The 18225-nt window shown below is 39.7% G+C and overlaps 1 protein-coding gene across 17 annotated transcripts in view; it reads left to right on the top strand.

Annotated features, from left to right (window-relative positions):
• Positions 1 to 18225, top strand: part of CDC14B (cell division cycle 14B) — a 70926-nt gene that overhangs the window by 29020 nt on the left and 23681 nt on the right. For 9 of the 17 annotated variants that reach the window (XM_019478022.2, XM_059724852.1, XM_019478026.2 and 6 more), the window contains exons 6-12: positions 55 to 121; positions 1149 to 1211; positions 3215 to 3302; positions 3602 to 3832; positions 6679 to 6817; positions 6975 to 7128; positions 7877 to 7977. In XM_019478022.2, coding sequence (XP_019333567.1) covers positions 55 to 121; positions 1149 to 1211; positions 3215 to 3302; positions 3602 to 3832; positions 6679 to 6817; positions 6975 to 7128; positions 7877 to 7977 — 843 coding nt within the window. Of the gene's footprint in view, positions 1 to 54; positions 122 to 1148; positions 1212 to 3214; positions 3303 to 3601; positions 3833 to 6678; positions 6818 to 6974; positions 7129 to 7645; positions 7710 to 7876; positions 7978 to 10520; positions 10667 to 11459; positions 11689 to 18225 lie in introns of those variants that run through there. The other 8 variants (XM_059724851.1, XM_059724849.1, XM_059724850.1 and 5 more) reach the window with 5 other exon arrangements.

The raw sequence follows: 18225 nt of genomic DNA, 5'->3' as shown, positions 1-18225 counted from the left end.
TCAGCTGTCCATTGATTTGATTTGATTTTTTGGGGGGGGGATGTATTTTTACAGGGATGCTTCATTTGGTACTTGCAGTTTTCATCTAACACTGCTTGACTGCTTTCATGCAATAAATAAGGTTAGTAATATGATAGGCTTACTTACCTTTGCAGCTGCTCTGGCTCTGTTTCTGCAAGGGGCATAGAACACTCAGTGGGGCCAGGCAGTAGGGGTGGCTCCAGCTCCAGTCCAGGTCAGGAGTGGAGTCAGACCCACAGTTGCTACCCCTGAACTCTGTGTGCCCCTTCCCCATGCTCCCTCTTCCCCATGCCCTCCTTGCTACATGCACCCCCTCCCTGTGCCCCTCCTGTACTCCTCCCTTACCCTGTGTCTCCCCTTCCTTCCTTTTCCCCTGCATTCTTCCTTGCCCTGTGTACCCTCTTCCCCCACACTCCTGTCCTGCTTCATGCACCCCTGCCTGCCGCATGAGCTGCCCTTTTCCCATACATAGGAATGGCAGCTGCTTGCCTGGCCCATACTAGAATCTTAAAATGAGGGGTTTTTCCCCATGCTGAATGGGGGGGAAACCCCATTTTAGATTTGAGTAAATACAGTAATTTTTTTCAGTGGGCTTTGGATATAACGCATCACAATAGCAAATGATTAAAAGCAATGTTCATGTCTCCAAAGTTATTCTTAATCCAGTATATCCAGCTCCTTCTAGTGGCTAGAACATACCTCTAATTTTATAGAGTTAAATTTTGTAAATTTTTTCACAGAAATGCTGCTGCCTCTCTCTCACTCCGTCAATAAGAAGATTGCATGCTGCTGCAGCTTGCAATTTGTTTTTAGTTAATTAAAACAAAAATCCCATTGTTCTTATTTATTCTCACTTGCGCATATTAGCATTCATATTGGAATGGAAAGATTTGTGTTCAACTGAGATTGAGTGTCACACATTTTATACAAGTGGTTTCAAAAGCAGTAAAACATTTATGAATTGGATCAAGCTTAGTCCAGTTAAGGAAGTTAATACTAAAAGTCACTCTGAAAGGGTAGAAATATTGGGCATATAAATGGTATGCAGAAATTTATCATGTTGGTAAATTATTTTTTTTCCACAGTAGTTTTTTTTCTATGCTAAAAGTTTCTTTGTGGATTTTTAGGCTTTGCTACATGGCTTCCTGGATTTCAATGTTTTTGACGTAGATGAATATGAGCATTATGAGGTAAGCATTCTGTATTAGTCCAAATATTAAAAATTATACAGTATTTAAATGTTATTTTGAATTACATATTTTAGTCATGTCATTACATTGTTTTACAAAAGGTGTAAATAAACTAGTACTACTGTTATATTGGTCTTCTGACTACTGAATTACTTTAATATAACTGGTTATTTTTGTAGCATTAGCTTCGATTTCTGTTTTTAGACTATTTCAGATCTTTATTTAAAGATGCATTGAGAGCAAAATAGATAATATAAATTAAATTTAAACAGCAGAACTGGGTAGGTGCATGTGTGATTAGGCCTGAGAGGACTATAGAAAGTAAAGATGATGAGGAGAAATGTGAAAAGAGGTGTACAGGTGTGTAGGTTGCAGTCATCTTGGTCTAAAGACACAGGCAGACAAAGTTCTTTGGGTAAACCTGATATCTCTTATTAAACCAACTCAAGTAGTTGGAAAAATTCTTCTTAGCAAGCTTTTGGGTATAAATACCCTTCATCAGGCTGAGGAAGCATCTGTAGTTGGTGAGTGCTCTTCCTGCATGGTAGCTTTTTTTTTTAACATTGATTTTTACCGTTGGAGGATGCTGAAAAAAACCTTCCATTCAAAGGCCACTTTTTATAGGCAGTGTGTGCTGTTAGGGGAAACTTAATGAGCAACCTGAAGAAATGCAGTTTTTGGACCAGTTATTTAACTAAGGGAAACAAGTATGAAGTGGTGAAGAATTGATAACTGAATTTTGTGAATTTCAAAGCCAAAAAATCACCTCAATTCTTTGAGGAAACTTCAGTGTAGAATTTTAGCTTTACAACTACACACCATATATAAATATTACCTTTTTAGGGCAAAAATTGTGATAAATATAAAGGAAGATTAGATTAGAACTCTTAGAGTTCAAAAAATAATTTGCCAAACATTTCCAAGTAAGGCCTTATTTAAAGATAGTTGATGCTCCCTCCCAAATTTTGGTTTAGGAAGAGAAACTAAGAATAGATGATATTTTCCTGATGAAGCAAACAGCAGATTGCAAACAGAAGCAAGACTTGTCTATCACTTGTATTTAGCTTTGATTTTATGAAGCAAATAGGAATAAGGTTTGTTCAGGTTGGAGAAAAGGTTCTTAGTAGGGGACATGATAGCAGTCTTCAGATACCTGAAAGGCTGCCATAAAGGTGAGGGAAAATACCTTTTCTCTCCTGTAGCGAGTAGATCATGGACTAGTGGTAAACTTCTTTGCTATAAGAATAGTGAGGCACACTGTCCAGGGAGGTTGTGGACTCTCCGTCGTTGGTGATGTTCAGGAAGATGTTGGACAGACATTGTTCAGGGATGATCTAGGCATAGCTGTATGTGTGTTGTGTTATGAGTACTTCCCATGCTTGTGGGCTTTGGTTGCCACACAAGGCCAGAAGAGAATTTTTTTTCCCATTCTGATGCTATGTTTTGGGGTATGTGCAGATGGGTTTTTTTCAAGCCTTCCTTAGAGTCATTGGGTGTTGGCTGCAGCTAAGGCTGGGGATTTTGACTTGGCTGCGCCAGTGCTCCTGCTGGGACTTAAACCCAGGGTTTCTTGCCCCTCTGCTCAGTGTCAGACAGATCACCAGATTTGAAGCTAGGAAGAAATTTTACCCTGCAGTCAGAGGGGTACGAACTGTTGGGGTTTCTGCCTTCCTCTGCAGTGGGGCTCGTGGACCTCTTCCTTGGATCTCTCGTGTGTATTTTAAACATCTTTGCAGCAGCAGAATATTAGCTCTCTGGTCCTCCTGCTTTACCTGTGGCAAATTACAGTATTGTGTCTTGTGGCTGTCAAGGTTGACTGTAGTTTTGTTAAGAGGTTAGATGATGGATTTACATAGGATGGTTTGACTAGGGGTGATCCTGCCTCTGGTTGGGGGTTGGACCAAATGAGTTAAGAAGTCTCTTCCAGCCCTACCTCTGTGGTTCTAAGCTAAAAATTTAGGGATATTGATAAACCAAGTAATTTTTTTTTTTTTTCTTTTCAGAAAGCAGAAAATGGAGACTTTAACTGGATAATACCAAACAAATTCATTGCCTTTAGTGGACCTCATTCAAGAAGTAAAATTGAAAATGGTACGCTTAACAAAAGGTGGGGGACACAAACCCACATGCTACTGCTTGCTTAGTTGGTTGTGATGAGTAAGAGCAACTTTATCAATTGTTTGGGGGGGGTTAATTATTCATCAAACTCTGATTTCCTTAGCTGTTTTTCTTTGTTTAAACTCAGCAGTAAAAAAACCATAATGCTTATTTTAATTGTACTTAAATTGGGTTTTGGTTCAGTTTTTATGTTGAACATACCTTCTTTTAAAAACTGAATTGATTGTTGTTGCTGCAGTTTTCAAGATTGTTTCCTTTTTCTCTACCTATAGGTTATCCCCATCATGCCCCTGAGGCTTATTTCCCATACTTCAGAAGACATAAGGTCACCACCATAATACGCCTCAACAAAAAAATGTACGATGCCAAACGATTTATTGATGCTGGTTTTGAGCATTATGACCTCTTCTTTGCTGATGGAAGCACACCTAGTGATACTATTGTCAAAACATTCCTAAATATTTGTGAAAATGCTGAAGGAGTTATAGCAGTGCATTGTAAAGGTAGATCCTGTGTATTTATATTGTATGTGGGAGTTTAGATGGCATGACACTTTGTTTTAGAAGTTCTTACTTCCAGTTGCTTATAACTTTGTCAAACTAAATGTTTCAGCTAAAATGTTCCATACTTGCTGTCTGCTGCATCTGACTTTTTTAATTTCAACCATCTCTTCAGCCATTTCCAAGAATGATGTCAAGGGAGAATGGGCCTGCCAATAGTAATCTTTTCAAAGATTTGGCTAGGAGAAAGTGCTGGTGTTTCTATGCTTTGCAGCAGAAAATTGACATTTGGCACGTAGATAGCTTTAAAAAGAAACAAAACAAAAAAAACCAAACCAAAACTCCAGCCACATATGGCTAAAATATTTGTTTTTAAAAATCGCATTGTGCACATAATCTGAACTGTACTGAGCATGTTTCCAGGCCCCTACTCGGCTTCCAGTCAGTTCTTCCAGAGCCCAGATAGAACAGACAGAAGTTGAGCCCCAAACATTTTTCTTCTATTGAGCAGATCGTTCTGAAGTCTTCTGTCAAGAGTATAGTGCATTTCCTTTTAGTAGCTGGTTCTGGATACTTAGCAGTCTACTATAGTTACTCTTTTTTAGCTCAGCTGATAGAGCGGTCTTCTGCTGGGGTATAAATATTGTAGGACATGAGCAGTCAACCACCAAAGGTCAAAATATTTCTTAATTTTTTAAGATGAAAACTAGGAAATGTAGATGTGTTAAAAAAACTTTTTAAAAACTATCACAGTTAGTATTGAGCATTCAAAGTCAATTCTGTGCCATCTTGACTTCTGCTTCCATTTGATGCAGTCTATATAACTGCATACTATTTGCTCTACCTGATCCTTCAGATTAGTGCAAGTGTTTCTTGATTTAAATGAAGAAGACATTCTGGTCTCTCATGGTCAGGGCTGTTGCCTGGTACTCAGGAAAGCCTTTTTTTGTTCCTGGTTCTGCCACAGACTTGCTGTATGACTTTGTTTCATGAAAGTCTTGTTTAACTAGAAAAATTGGTGAAAATATTTTGACATCTTGATTTGCTGGTCTTCATTAAAGTTTACAGTTTGAGCAGTTTCCTTGATTGAGCAATGTACCTGAATGTCATGTAACAATAGTACCAAGAGCTTTTTTTTCATATGAATGTATTAAGAAGGTGCTGATTTTGTTTCTCTCCAAAATGCAGTTTGTTATATTCTGCTGTGTAATGCTACAGCAAAAGCAGAAAGTGCTGAGGCTTGTTCATGAGCACATCATACCCGTCTTGCAAAAGTAAATCAACTTTTGGGTTCCTAAATAATTTGAGACTTATGTACCAAGTGGTATTTGTCTCCGACTTGGAGTTCTGTTGAGTAAAATTGATTGAATTGGAGATATTTTTACCTTCAAACCCTTCTCCCATCTCCTTTTGATTATCACTTAAGTGGTAGGGCCCAATGATTTGAGCATTTTTCATAGAGGATTCTTGGCAGGAAGTATCCTAGAGTCACCGTGCCAAAACTTGGATTTGTTCAGGGAATATTGCAAAGCTTGTCTCCTTCCTTGGGCTTTGATAACAGTGATTTGAATATTCACATTGAGATAATAAATTGGTGGTTATTGTGTTTTAGGATAGTTGAATATTTGTTTTTTGATTGTATGCAAATTGTATTTCTAAGTATTTTATGCCACCTAGGTATATAGATGACTCTAATAATGAATGAAGAAATAATGTATTCCTGTATTCTAATATTATAAAAGCCATAGTCTGTCTGTCTGACATGCTTTATTCGCACTCTGATTAGCTGATGGAAATAACCAATCAGAGTGTGAATACAGCATTCGAACAGGAGGTGGCAGCATGGCGGAGTGCTGCCATGATGGTGGGGACGCAGGGGCCGGAGCAAGATGAGGGGGAGCAGTGGGCCCAGGCTGACATGGCAGCAGGGTGGGGGGGAGATGGGAGAAGCAGGCCTTGCCCCAAGATGACAGCAGGGAGGGTGGGGAGGAGGCACACTGGGCCTGGCCCAGCCCTGAGACAGTGGTGGGGAAGGTGGGGAGGAACTGGCGCTGGCCCCTCAACAGTGGCAGGGAGGATGGGCAGGGTGCACCAGGCCAGACCCAGCCCTGAAACGGTGGTGGGGAGGTTGGGGGGAGGGGCAGGCCTGGCCCCACAGCATAGTGGGGGAAATGGGGAGTGGGCCTGGCCCCAAAGTTGGGGGAGGAGTCAGACGCAGACCTCTGTCCCCACCCGCACCCCCTGCCCATCATTCTTGATGGACAATTGGCTAGTATAAAATATAAAATAGTTGGCTTTGAAAGGCTACTTGATTCAACAAGCACATATTTATTGAAAATTTAAATCAAATGTAGTAACTTTGTAAACCAAAACTACAAGATGGGTATATCTATTATATTGGTATCACTTGATATCAATACAAGCTGTTACAATGCAGTTACATCTGCGTGATAGTGTAGCAGTAGCTCTTTCATGCAGAGCTGAAGTTAAAAGTGATTTATCTAAAATCGGTAGCATGGCAAAATCATGGACAGATAACTGGTAATTTATGCTCCTGAGTGGCAACTTTCCCCCTCTTGCTTCCAAGTAGCTAAGAAGTGTGTGTGTTTGTCCGTTGCCTAATACTCTTATTAAAACAATATGCTACGTTATGAATATTTGTATGTAACTTTAGAAACCGATGGCCATCTAAGCTTTGCCAGGTTAAGATGTATATTTAAGTACTCATCAGCCATAGTAATAACATGAAGGGACTGAATAATTTTGTTCCTTTGTTTTTGGTTTAAATTTCAATGTCCATTTAAAATGTGGTGCATGAAAAACCGAGGCCTCTCTTCTGTCTTCCACAGCTGGTCTTGGCCGGACTGGCACACTTATAGCCTGTTATATTATGAAACATTACCGGATGACAGCTGCTGAGACCATTGCCTGGATTAGAATAAATAGACCTGGCTCAGTGATTGGACCACAACAACATTTCCTGGTAGAGTAAGTAAACTGTTACTGTGCTAGAATAAGCAATTTGGAAAATTGTGGAAGACTGTTTTAATAAAAAAAAGATTAGTTCCTTTAAAACAAAATGAAATCCTACTGCTATTTTCTGGAACGTTTGTATAGCTATATATCTTTTTCCTTTTTGTAATAGGAAACAGTCAGAACTTTGGACAGAAGGAGATATTTTCCGTGCAAAGTTAAAGGGGAACAGTAAAATTACTGTTACGAAAATCCTCACAGGAGTAGATGATATTTCAATTAATGATGCAAAAAACCGGAAAACTAACAGAAAAGGCACTGAACTGGTAATCGTCCAAATGTTGTGCTGTTGTAAAAGGGCATAACAGCTATTGAGGATTTCTTGGGGCATGGACAAAGCTGTGGGTATAATAAAACTAAAATTGTCAGATTATTCTTGTATGTTCTGCTATATTCTTTTTAATACCAAAATATTTGGAAGATGAAATATCAAAAGCAGGTATTAAAGATGGAAGCATTCTGTACAAGTGAAAGAGTGCCACTATTATGCCTAAAACTTTTAATTAGGTGAAGAATCAGACAATGAATCAAGATTTTGAAGTTTGCCAACAGAAATACCTCAATTATATTTCAAGTGGGCTCCCGTATTGAAATGCCTTTTTCTACCAGGAAAACTGATTTCTATAATACTGTCACTTAACCATAGGCATCTACTGTAGAGGGAGGTGGTCATGGTCTTCTGAAGTCAGATAGGAGTTGGAGAGGAATGTGATAGCTGAGGAATAGAAGTCAAGATAATGCAGTGTATAAGCAAAGGTACTGACAACATTTTTATTGTTTCAGTGTCAGATGCTATTCTGGCCAGATAGCTCATGCAATAGTTTAAAGGTCTGAAGATTTAAAAACAGTAAGTGAGAGCATGAAGGATATTTTTCATAAAGCTAATTTAGACCTCCCAGTTTTCTTCTTGAGGAAATTATATCAACCCTATCAATAGTTACCTGTAAAACAGACATTAATATCTCAAGGGGCATATCTTAAAATCTTTGGCTTATTCCTTGTTTACTTATGCAGTACAGTGATGAAGATGAAACGAACTGTGTAACTCAAGGTGATAAACTTCGTGCTCTGAAAAGCAAAAGGCAAGGAAAAGCTACAATCACAGTTCCACTAACGTAAGTTAGGTTTTTTTTCGATATATGTAAATACCAGTATTTTTTTCCTCCTCTGCTTTCTAAAGGTTCATTGACAAAGTCTTTTTCCCCAGTGTTTAAAATATGGATTCCCCAGCTTACTACAGGTTTAGTGTGGTGTGTGTGCGTGTTTGTTTGTGCCAAAGAATTGCGTTCAGCTTTCAGTTTTTCTCATTCTTATTTTTTCTCTGCTGTTGTGCTGCATGTCCCACCACCTACTGCCCTGTATCTTAATGTTCTTGACCGCTCATTTCGTATGACTAGGAACACTTCCTTGACCTCACTTTATTGGAATGTTTATAGAAATAAGATGTTTATTGGAGAGCTTCAAATGCAAAAACTAGTTTGAAGTAGAGATTTCTAAATCTTCCCAAGTGTGTGGTAAGTTGTTACTTGGGGGGGCGGCATTTGGGGTTTTTTTTCTGCCTTTCTTTGTTTTATTTTTAAGCTAAGGGTAGGCTCAAAGAGTGAGGCCTAGTAGGAAACAAAATCAAACAATTTTTTTCTAGGCAACTTTTAAAAAGTTTTTGTTTTGGTTCACATATTTGGAAAAACTTCTAAGAAGTAAAAAAAAAAAAAAAAAAAGTTATTTAAAGTATAAAAACAGCATGGAACTCCTTCCCCTGCCTCCAAAGGTTTGAGCTTGTGGTACAGTTAAGGTGGTTTAAAATATTTACTAGACTGACAGAAATAAAGCATTTGATATAACCTAGAGTCTAAAATTGAGTAGTAACATTGTACCAAATATAAATATGTATTTTATCATAAAATGCCTTTCAGTTTCTGTAAGGTAGTACTTGTTCAACTGAAATGGGTTTGGGGGTAGGATGTTCTTTTTTGTTTATTTTAGTTTGTTTGTTTTTTTAGCTTAGCTGTGCAAAAAGACCAAGCTTACTTTCAATATTAATTCCTGTTGATTTATTTTTCTGGAGAGAACATCCTTCCCCAGATGCTACTGGTTTTATGAGTAGGGACCTACCAAATCAAAGATTTCATGATATTCATGGAAACCAAGAATAGCGTAGGTCCCCTGTGAAAAATCCCAGTCCCCGTGAAAAAACATGGGGGCTGCAAATAAGCAGGAAGAAGCGGGGGGATGGGGAAGGATGGGGAAGCTACAAACGGAGGCAGGAAGCCCTGGCATCCTGAAGCGTGGGGGGAGTTTTGCAGTGGAGTGTGCCCCGCCCACCAAATGCCTCTGGCCAAGGGGCCCCAGAAGTCCCACTCCCCTCCCCAGAGATTGACAGGTGTCCATATGTCAATCTCTGGAGAGGGGCAGGATTTCTAAGGTGCCTCAGCTGATCAGAGGTGTGGGGGAACCCACCATGCTTCACCACAAAAATGGTGCCTAATGCAGGCTAGGACCGCAAAATCCAGAAGTAGCCACTGTGAATTAGGTAGGTCCCTGTTTATGAGAACTGCTTGCAGCCTCTCCTGTGAGCAATTCTGTCAAAGCAAGGTATAGCAGTACTTCACTAAAATTGTTGCTGGATAAATTTTAAGAAGAGAGGAGTGTATCTATGGTGATCCATAGATAGTCTTGTGACTTTAGTCTGTGGTAGTTAATGTAGCATCTGCTGCAAGGGAAGCTGCATATTCACCTCTCTTAGCATCTCTTGATGCCTGTAGCCTCTTCTGCAGTTAGCAGCTCCAGAATAGGTAGGAAATGTAAATTCAGATATTCCAAAATGCAACTGAAGTTCATCATTTGACCAGCAAAATTATTTAAAGGAATAAGGCAAAGTACGATTTTTATTTCCTCAGAGCAAGAATTGCTTGAAACAGTACATTGTGTACTAAATGCAAGTACTGGAAGTTTGGAGAATTTAATATCTTTTGAGAAATAGAAGCATTACTTTTTAACTAAGGCACAAGGGATTTGTATTTAATACTCATTAGTGTTTATCAAAGTTGCTCGTATAAATCCTCTTTACCTGGAAGAATGGATCTTTTGTGTCAGTGTTATAATTAGTAATATGCTGTACCTACAGCAGAAGAACTACTAAATTAGTTTTGTTGCAATTTTGATTGTAGAAAGGTAACCTACTCTTGCCATCTGGATGTCTTTGAATAATTTTTGTTCACTGTTTTAGTAATAGTTATGACTCTGACAAATGATTTGATATTACAACAGCATGCAGCAGTGAAATAGGAGTGGCTAGTCCAAAGACTTTTCTGTTTGTTCAGCTGGGGTTTTTTTTAATGAGAAGAGACGCACAAGAGTTTAGTGCTATGCTAAGCTCTTCTAGAATTCATTTTTCATTAAGTGCAGTGAACTTTTCTTGGACTAGAAGGCCCACATGGAGTTATTTCATCTTGCTGTGAAACCTGTTTTACGTTGTTTTCAAATAACTTAAGGACAAAACTTTCTATGGTTGCATGGGCTATAACGTTGGGAAGGGTGAAAATGCTTGGCCCAGTTTTAAAGGTTGATTTGCTTTTTAAAACTTAACTAGCTAAAATGCACCAATAGCTTTTGCGTTTGAATTTTTGTTCATCTTTTCCTCCCCCTCACCCCTTTCTAGATGGCTCCTAGCTATGCTGGTGTCTACACTGTGTAGCATTGTCATCTGGTGGATTGTTTGTGGCTCCCTTCTTCCCAGCCTGCTATTCTGTCTAGATGGTTTAAGAACATAATAACCATCAGGACTCCTTGTGAGAGAGCCACTGTGTAAGTGTCCCATTCCATTTCTCTACAACAGTTCACTTTTTTATCCAGTATGTTTCATAATTGCATGCTTTTCATATCATGTTTCTTACTGGCTTTGTGGCAAGGGTAAATTTCATTGATTTAGCTTTTAAGAAAATAACAATAAGCTCTTTTGAGTGATCATGTGGCTGGCTTGCAATATCTCTTTGAAATATGCAGAGCAGTTACAAGTAGGATATTTCATAGTTTTTGAAGATTTATTCTCTGAATGCTAGTGCAAATGCTGATATAATTTTAGTTAATATATATATGTTGTTTAAAGGAAAATCTTGTCCTTCACACCTCACAAGTACATCAAGAGGTTAGTTCTCCTTTTTAGTTTAGATTACATAAACTAGTTGGAAAATTGCTAAGTTCCCTAAAGTATGAGTTGTCTTTTGAATCAAGATTTAGAATTTGTCAGTAAATCTACACTTACTAATAAGTCACATTGAACTAAAGGAGGCAAAGTAAAACAGGGCAGAAAAAATCTTTATCAGGGATTTTAATAGTGTTAAGGAGAGCTGCATTGTTCAGTCTAGCCATGAATGATGACAGCAAATTTACTAATCGCAGGAGATCTATTTACACATTCTTTTAAGTGATGGAAAAAACCTGATATTTCGTTGAAGAGCTGTTTTCAAGGGGTGGGGGGGTGAGAGAGTCCCGCTCTTCTCACACATTGTCAGCAGACTTCAGCCTTGGATCTCTCTACTTGTTCATGCCCTCTAGTGGTTTTGTGGATGGCACTTTCATTTTTCTTAACCTGTTTCAGAATGAATGTACTGATCAGCTTTTGCCACAGGAGCCTGGTTTCCACCTTTGAAGTCATGAAGTTTTCTTTTAGACAAGTAGGCTTTGTAGCAGAGAGATTTGTGGGGGCAAATCCACTGCACATTTTCCTTTCCTGTATGGCATTGTCACTGGAGTTTTTTCCTGCAGAAAACTGGCAAACAAAGATTTTTCTGGGAGAATGCTGAAGATTTCAGTTGCTGTCATAAAAAGTAGGTAAAAAATGTTGTGCCCTACAATGGTGGGAATGCCTTAAAAGGCGCTTTCAAACTGAATATTAAAGTTAAGCCTTTTAATCTGTTGCTCTTCTGACTTTACCATGTTTTACCATTCACAACTCCCAAACAGCAAGGAAGTTGTCTTCCTCTAAAGTTTAAGGGGGGAAAAAAAAACATCAGAAAAGGAACTGGGGAAATCCTCAGATTCTGTTGAGCGCTATCAATTCGTAATCAGCTGGCATGGACCTACAACTGCAAACCCCATCACAAGAGAAATGCATGTCTTTAATCAAGAAAGAAAATGTGGATTACGCACTTCCTGGCCAATGAAGAACATGGGACGCATCTTTTAAACTAAGGTTTTGGGTAGTCTACAATGAGGATGTAATCAGAGATTGGATTAAGCGCTCTCTTCTCTCTCTCTCTCTCTCTCTCTCTCTCTCTCTTTTTTTTTTTTAAAGGCACTTAATGACTCGGACATTTTTATAAGAAGTGTGATTCCTCCCCCACCCCCCTTGTCCTAAATTGAAGTTAGAGTTGACAGAAGCTCAGCACTGGAACATTAGGTCTCATTTAGATGCACAAATATGGACTTGAAAGCTGAACTTTAAGTTTGGGGCTTTGATTTCTTTAAGCATTGCTCTCAATTTTCCTATTGTAGAAAAGCAATCCCTACAATTTCCTGTTCCCTTCTTTTCAATGCTTCTATATTCTACTTAGATGCAGTTGTTTTCAATTTTTCAAACCCTCTAACATGATTGAGATGGCCATCATGTGAATAATTGAGTACTGATGTCTCTGTCTGATTTCTAGGGATGTCATTGTATAGAGACTTGTAGCAGAAGAGAAAACTTAATAGTTTTCCCATAGCAAGCTTACAGATCTTCACTTTTTCAAAGTTAACATGTTTGGTATGTCTGGGGGCATGATCAAACTGCTAACTAATTTAGTGAGCAGTTCCTTGCTAGCAGGACAGAAAACTCCATTGCGCCCTTCAGAGGAGACCTGCCTCTGTTTGTCTTTTTCTCCATAAAATGTCATCCTTTCAAATTAAAATCTAATTTTCTTACCTTTCTCAGTGCGCACATTAGCATCTTAACATTTTGATTTTTTTTAGGATACTGAAGTATTCGTTCCTAAAACTGTGAACTGCTTAAAAGATTAATTTTGCACCTACCGACCTTACTACTGTCCTGTTTAAACAGTTATGCCTAAGGTAAAGTGTACTAGCCTGTATAGAGGTGGCTGAGTAAGGAAGATGCCTTTGTGAATAGCCGAGTATATGTGTAGTGGACCTACAAAATGAAGGTTCCATTACTGATCAGCTATAAACGAAGTCTTTTTAAGTTGCGTGTTAAGGCAGAGTGCTTACCAAGTCTTTTTGTGACGTACTTTTTTGTTTGTTTGGTTAAATAATATTTCATTGGGGTTTTCATAAAGTGGATTCAAAATATAGAACATAATTGTCTTTACTAATGTGAAGTGGAACAGGTACCTTACACAGTCTAAGGATTTTGATAAGTACAAATAACACTAAAGGAGATGTCCTGTGGATTTCATTTCTAATTTTCTTCTGCATGCTGATTTGCTTCTAAGGTATTTGATATCAGCAGGAGTTCCAAGGTTATATGATAAGGAAATGATTACCTCTTCAAAAGCAGTAGTTTCACCTTGCATTAATGATTAGATTGATCTAATTGTGTTTTGGTTCCAAGTTCCATGTGCTGAAACTGGTTTCTTAATTTCTTCTTCCTTATGTTGAATATTCTTCCACGTTTATTCAGGGCCTGTAAGAGGTCTACACTCTTACTGTATACAGATGAGTCAGACTCTTGATGTGGGTTGGTGACTAATTCATTTATAGTGTAGTTTCAATTTGTAGTATAGATTAAGGCCCTGAATGTCCAAAGCTCTAGCTCAGGTTATAGAACATCAGGTAATGCCCTGATTGTTTTACAGATCAAGGTGGGGATGTGGCAAGACCTCTACTTTGTTGTAATTCTCAACTCTTGGGTGACGTTCCATGCAGCTTCACAGAGTAATGTCAGTGAGGTAAAAATGTGACACAGCTAACAAGTAGGTGATGTAAACCTTCTGGGCTACATCCAGGTTGTCAGACTCATCCAGCCCCCTGTGCTAGCACCAGATTATGGGGCTTCTTGGGAGGTTCATAGGCTATGGACCTAGCAGCAGCAGTGAGGTGAGGAGTGTCTAGGAGCTGTGGGAGTTCATGCTGTTGTCACTCCTTCCTCTGCCCCCCCAGCTGCCAGCATGCATTCCCAACATAGCTCTGTGCCTCATATTTCACTGGCAGGTTCCACCCCCAAATTCCCAGGTGGCCTTGGAGTCCTGCAGGTTAGATGGCACACTTCTACAGGCCAGATATTTGACGGGTGATGCTCTTGAGCTATATCATTCAAAAAAAATTATTTCCAGCTGTCTTTTAGTCCTTTCATTTAACATATAGAATCATAGAAAAGTAGGGCTGGGAGGGACTTTGGGAGGTCATCTAGTTCAGTGGTTCTCAATCCTTGGGTTATGACCCAAAAGAACATATGAAAGGGTCACAAACAAATTTTAAAAATGGGTACTCCTTTAAAGGAGAAAAATGTGGGAAACCATGGTTTTTTCCTTTGCAGGCTGTCAGAGTTGCAGCCTGCAAGGGGCTGCTTGGGGTCTCCCATGTCACATCCACCTTCTACCCCACGCACAAGGGCACTGGGTGTGGGGAGGTGCAGTGGGACGGGAGTGAGGGGCACTGGGTTAGGACCGGCCACCAATGTTTACAGATAGGTCCTGGTACAAAAAAGGTTGAAAACCACTGGTCTAGTCCAAACTTCTGCCAGAGGCAGGATCCCTATCCATGCTATCCCATGCAAATTCTTGTTTGACCGGTTACTAAAACTACACAATCAACCCTACTGCACAACTGCAAGCCATAGCACCCTAACCTACCACAGGTAAAACAGAGGAACAATGGCTACTTTTATCAGAACATAAACAAAATTGTGATTTTTATGGGGATGTGGTGAGGGGCAGGTAGGTAGGGAGCTGAGGGGGAGGAGTGTTTCTTTTATCTTGATGTGAGTGGTGGTTGTGAGGTACAGTTGGAATTGGAGGATTTTTGCATAAGGATTTTGGTAGGGGGGTGGTGGCTGGAGGAAAGGTGGGGGTTGGAGTTCTCAGGTTTTAGGATACCCTTTGGGGAATCTTGTCTGTGGATTGTTTGCTTTATTGTAAGCCACTCTGCACTATTTTGATAGGGTGGGCTATAAATAAACAAATGATGTATGGCATCTGTTCAGGTAGCCATTGTCAGCTCTGCATTAGAACCTTTTCAAAGATTCACTTCTGGTTTTGAATTCAGCATCATTTCTAAAGTTATGCAAGGGAATGGATTTGAGTCTCTTAATCCTGATATATTGAAAGATGGATATGAGTGTTTGTGTAGGAGAGTTTCTTAGGGATTTGTATTGGGTCTGGGAGCAGGATTAAATCTTTCATTGACATCAGTCCTAACTTGGTAGCGTCTTGGGAGAGCATGTCTGCTATATACAGCAGTACTTACTAAATGTGATCTGATAATTGTAAATGTTAACAGTTTTTTGCATTTTTAGATCTTTTAAAATAAGGAAGTTAAAACCTGACAGCCAAATTACCATAGGAACCTGGCTTAATATGCAGTTGGCAGTAATTTTTTTTATACTCCCATACACTTAGTTAAATGTGTAGCTCAATTTTTGCATGTTCTACAACAGGGGTGGGCAAAATGCAGCCCACAGGCCAGATGTGGCCCACCAGGCGATTCTATCCGACCCATGGGGCCCCTAAAATATTTAGAAAATTAATATTTATCTGCCCCTGGCTGCCTGTCATGCGGCCCTCAATGGCTTCCCAAAACTCAGTAAGCAGCCCTCTGCCCAAAATAATTGCCCGCCCCATTCTACAACATATAGATCATAAAACAAAAAATTGTATAGTGACAGTTAACATATACTACACCTTAATATATGTAGTTAGCTTTTTCCATTTTACAGCTATTTTATATGAAGAAGTTATGGAGGTTTTGATTTATTATATGAAGAGGGGAGATTGTCTAAGTCACAATTATGCTAAAGCATACTTCTCTAGCATTTTATGTTTTTGTTCATACAAGCAAGAATAAACTATATTGTAACACACAGGTAGTCACAGTCTTCGTTGAGAGAGAGATTCTTTTATTTTCTTTTTCTAAGGGTAGACAAGTTTTTCTTTGTTCCAGTTACGTTTTGAAGTGCCTTGTGACAGATGGGGAAGAGTGCCAGTCTCTTGTGGCTGTTGGCAATATTTGTGAGGCTTAGTTAGCAAAACGGTAGCCAACCTGTTCCTGTTACGTGGCCATATCATGACAATGAAAAGAGAACTTTATATGAAAACTTTAGAGTTTATATCGCATTGTAGAAGACAGTAGAAATGTATACAGACCTTATTTTGCAATCTCTAGTTCTCTTATTTCATGATTTCTTCCTCCTTTCTTGCCTTTTAAATGTTTAAATGTTCTAAGTTTTTGTGTATGGTGAGACATGTTGCAGTCTCGCAGATCTGTCACTGTTTTCTGGAAATATCATCCCCCACTTGGCTGAGTACTTATATCCCTTCAGTTTTGAATGGGTGTTGCTATATGTAACGGTGTGTATATGACAACATGGCTTACTGTTGCAGTTTTATGTTGCACTGGCATTTGAAAGGAAGATTGCTGATGGTTGAAATGTGGAGCAGGTTTTGTTTGATTTGATTAAAAAAAAAAATGTTAGTTGCTAGATTGTATAAATCTGAAACAAATCCAGATCAATAAAGCCTCCATAGACAAAGGTACAGTGGCTTAGAAGTCTCTTAACTACCATCCTTATTGATCCCTACACAGAAGGTAGGGCAGCTGGCACTTTAGGGCATTTGCACACATGCTTGCACCGCAGTGCTGGGTGCTTTTAAAAGCACCCAGCGCGTGCATTTGTATAAATGGCAAAATGCACGTCAGCACTGAGAAAATGGCAGCGGCGCACTTTTGAACTAAAACACATCGAAGGTGTTTTAGATCAAAGGCACACTGTCACCATTTTCTCAGCACTGATGCGCATTTTGCCATTTATACAAATGCATGCGATGCAGTGCCGAGCACATCCTCTTGTGTGAGGAGCAGACTTGCTTAACTGAGTCTGCTCTGATGCACCAGATCTCAAAGCAGACAAATGTATGTGTATAAATGCCCTGACATGCCACCCTGCTGTTCTTTCTGCCTGACTTCAGACTAACACAGCTAATCATCTCTTGCTTTATAGATCGTCTGGGAGCTGGTTGTAAACAAGCATGGCTTGTCTGGTCATCAATTTGTATTGGCAAAAATGGATAAATAGAAATTTATTATGACTGTACTCTGTACTGTGCTGTCTTAAATGATGCTTCATTTGGATTGATTTCAAATGCAGTTACTTACAAAATCATGCATTGTCAGGAGTGTGTATTCACACTCTCGTGTGTGTGTGTGTGTGTGTGTGTGTGTGTATGAGTTGGCTCACAAACAATTCTGAAGTGTTGTTATATTTCTCTTTTTAATACCTGGCTTCACATACAGGAAGATGTTTTATTTAAATCAGGGATTCTCAACCTTTTTATGCTGTGGACCAGCAAACCACAGACCAGAAATGACCGCAGACTGGCAAACTACAGACCAGCAGTGACTGGTATAGCAGGCAGCTATGCCAGTCACTTAGTCTAAAAAAGGGTTGGCTACTGGTCCTCAGTATGCCAGTCACTTCTGGACTTCCGGTCCAGCAGCCAACCCTCCTGCAGACCGACAACCAACCCTTCACAGCCCAGTACTAGGCTGTGGCCTGGGGGTTGGGAACCTGATTTAAATTATGGAAATCCTTTTTCTTTTCTCTCATTTTAATACATTTCCCTTTTACATGTGCATTCAGTGTTTGAGTCTGGAATTCTTTAAAAACATTGACCTTGTTGTGTGTTTTTTGATCTAGCCAACACTCATGCTATAGTTGATATCAGGAGTGGCCAACCTGTGGTGCAGCTGCCAGAAGTGGCATGAGCAGGCTCTGTGTGTAGCACTTGGCAGATCAAGCAGGGACCAACAGCATAGTACCAGACAGAGCAGAAAACAAAGCAACAAACTGGGCAGGGAGTACAAAGAAGGAAGCAGAAAGAGCAGCAGATCAGGCAGGTAGCATAGAGATAGGAACAAAAAGCAGAGCATCAGAGAGCACCAGGGCAAGGAAAGGGAATTGAAGTGATGCTTGGGGAGGATGCAGAGCTAATATGTGACATCTGCCATAAAGTTTGGCCCCCACTAGTTTATATCAGTGGTGCCTGATCATATTCAGCCTGTGGCCAGATGAGCAGCCCAAGGTTTATTAGGGAACCAGATCCTGTCTGTGGGCCTGATACAGCATCCATGCTGGCCCAACTGGGACCCAGTGCAGCTGTGTGGGAAGGACCAGCCTAGCTTGGCCCCAGCCCAGTCCAGCTGTGCAGGATTGA

Source organism: Alligator mississippiensis, chromosome 3 (genome assembly GCF_030867095.1).
Source record: "Alligator mississippiensis isolate rAllMis1 chromosome 3, rAllMis1, whole genome shotgun sequence".
Lineage (NCBI taxonomy): Eukaryota > Metazoa > Chordata > Crocodylia > Alligatoridae > Alligator > Alligator mississippiensis.
This window is presented reverse-complemented; position numbering and strand designations above follow the sequence as displayed.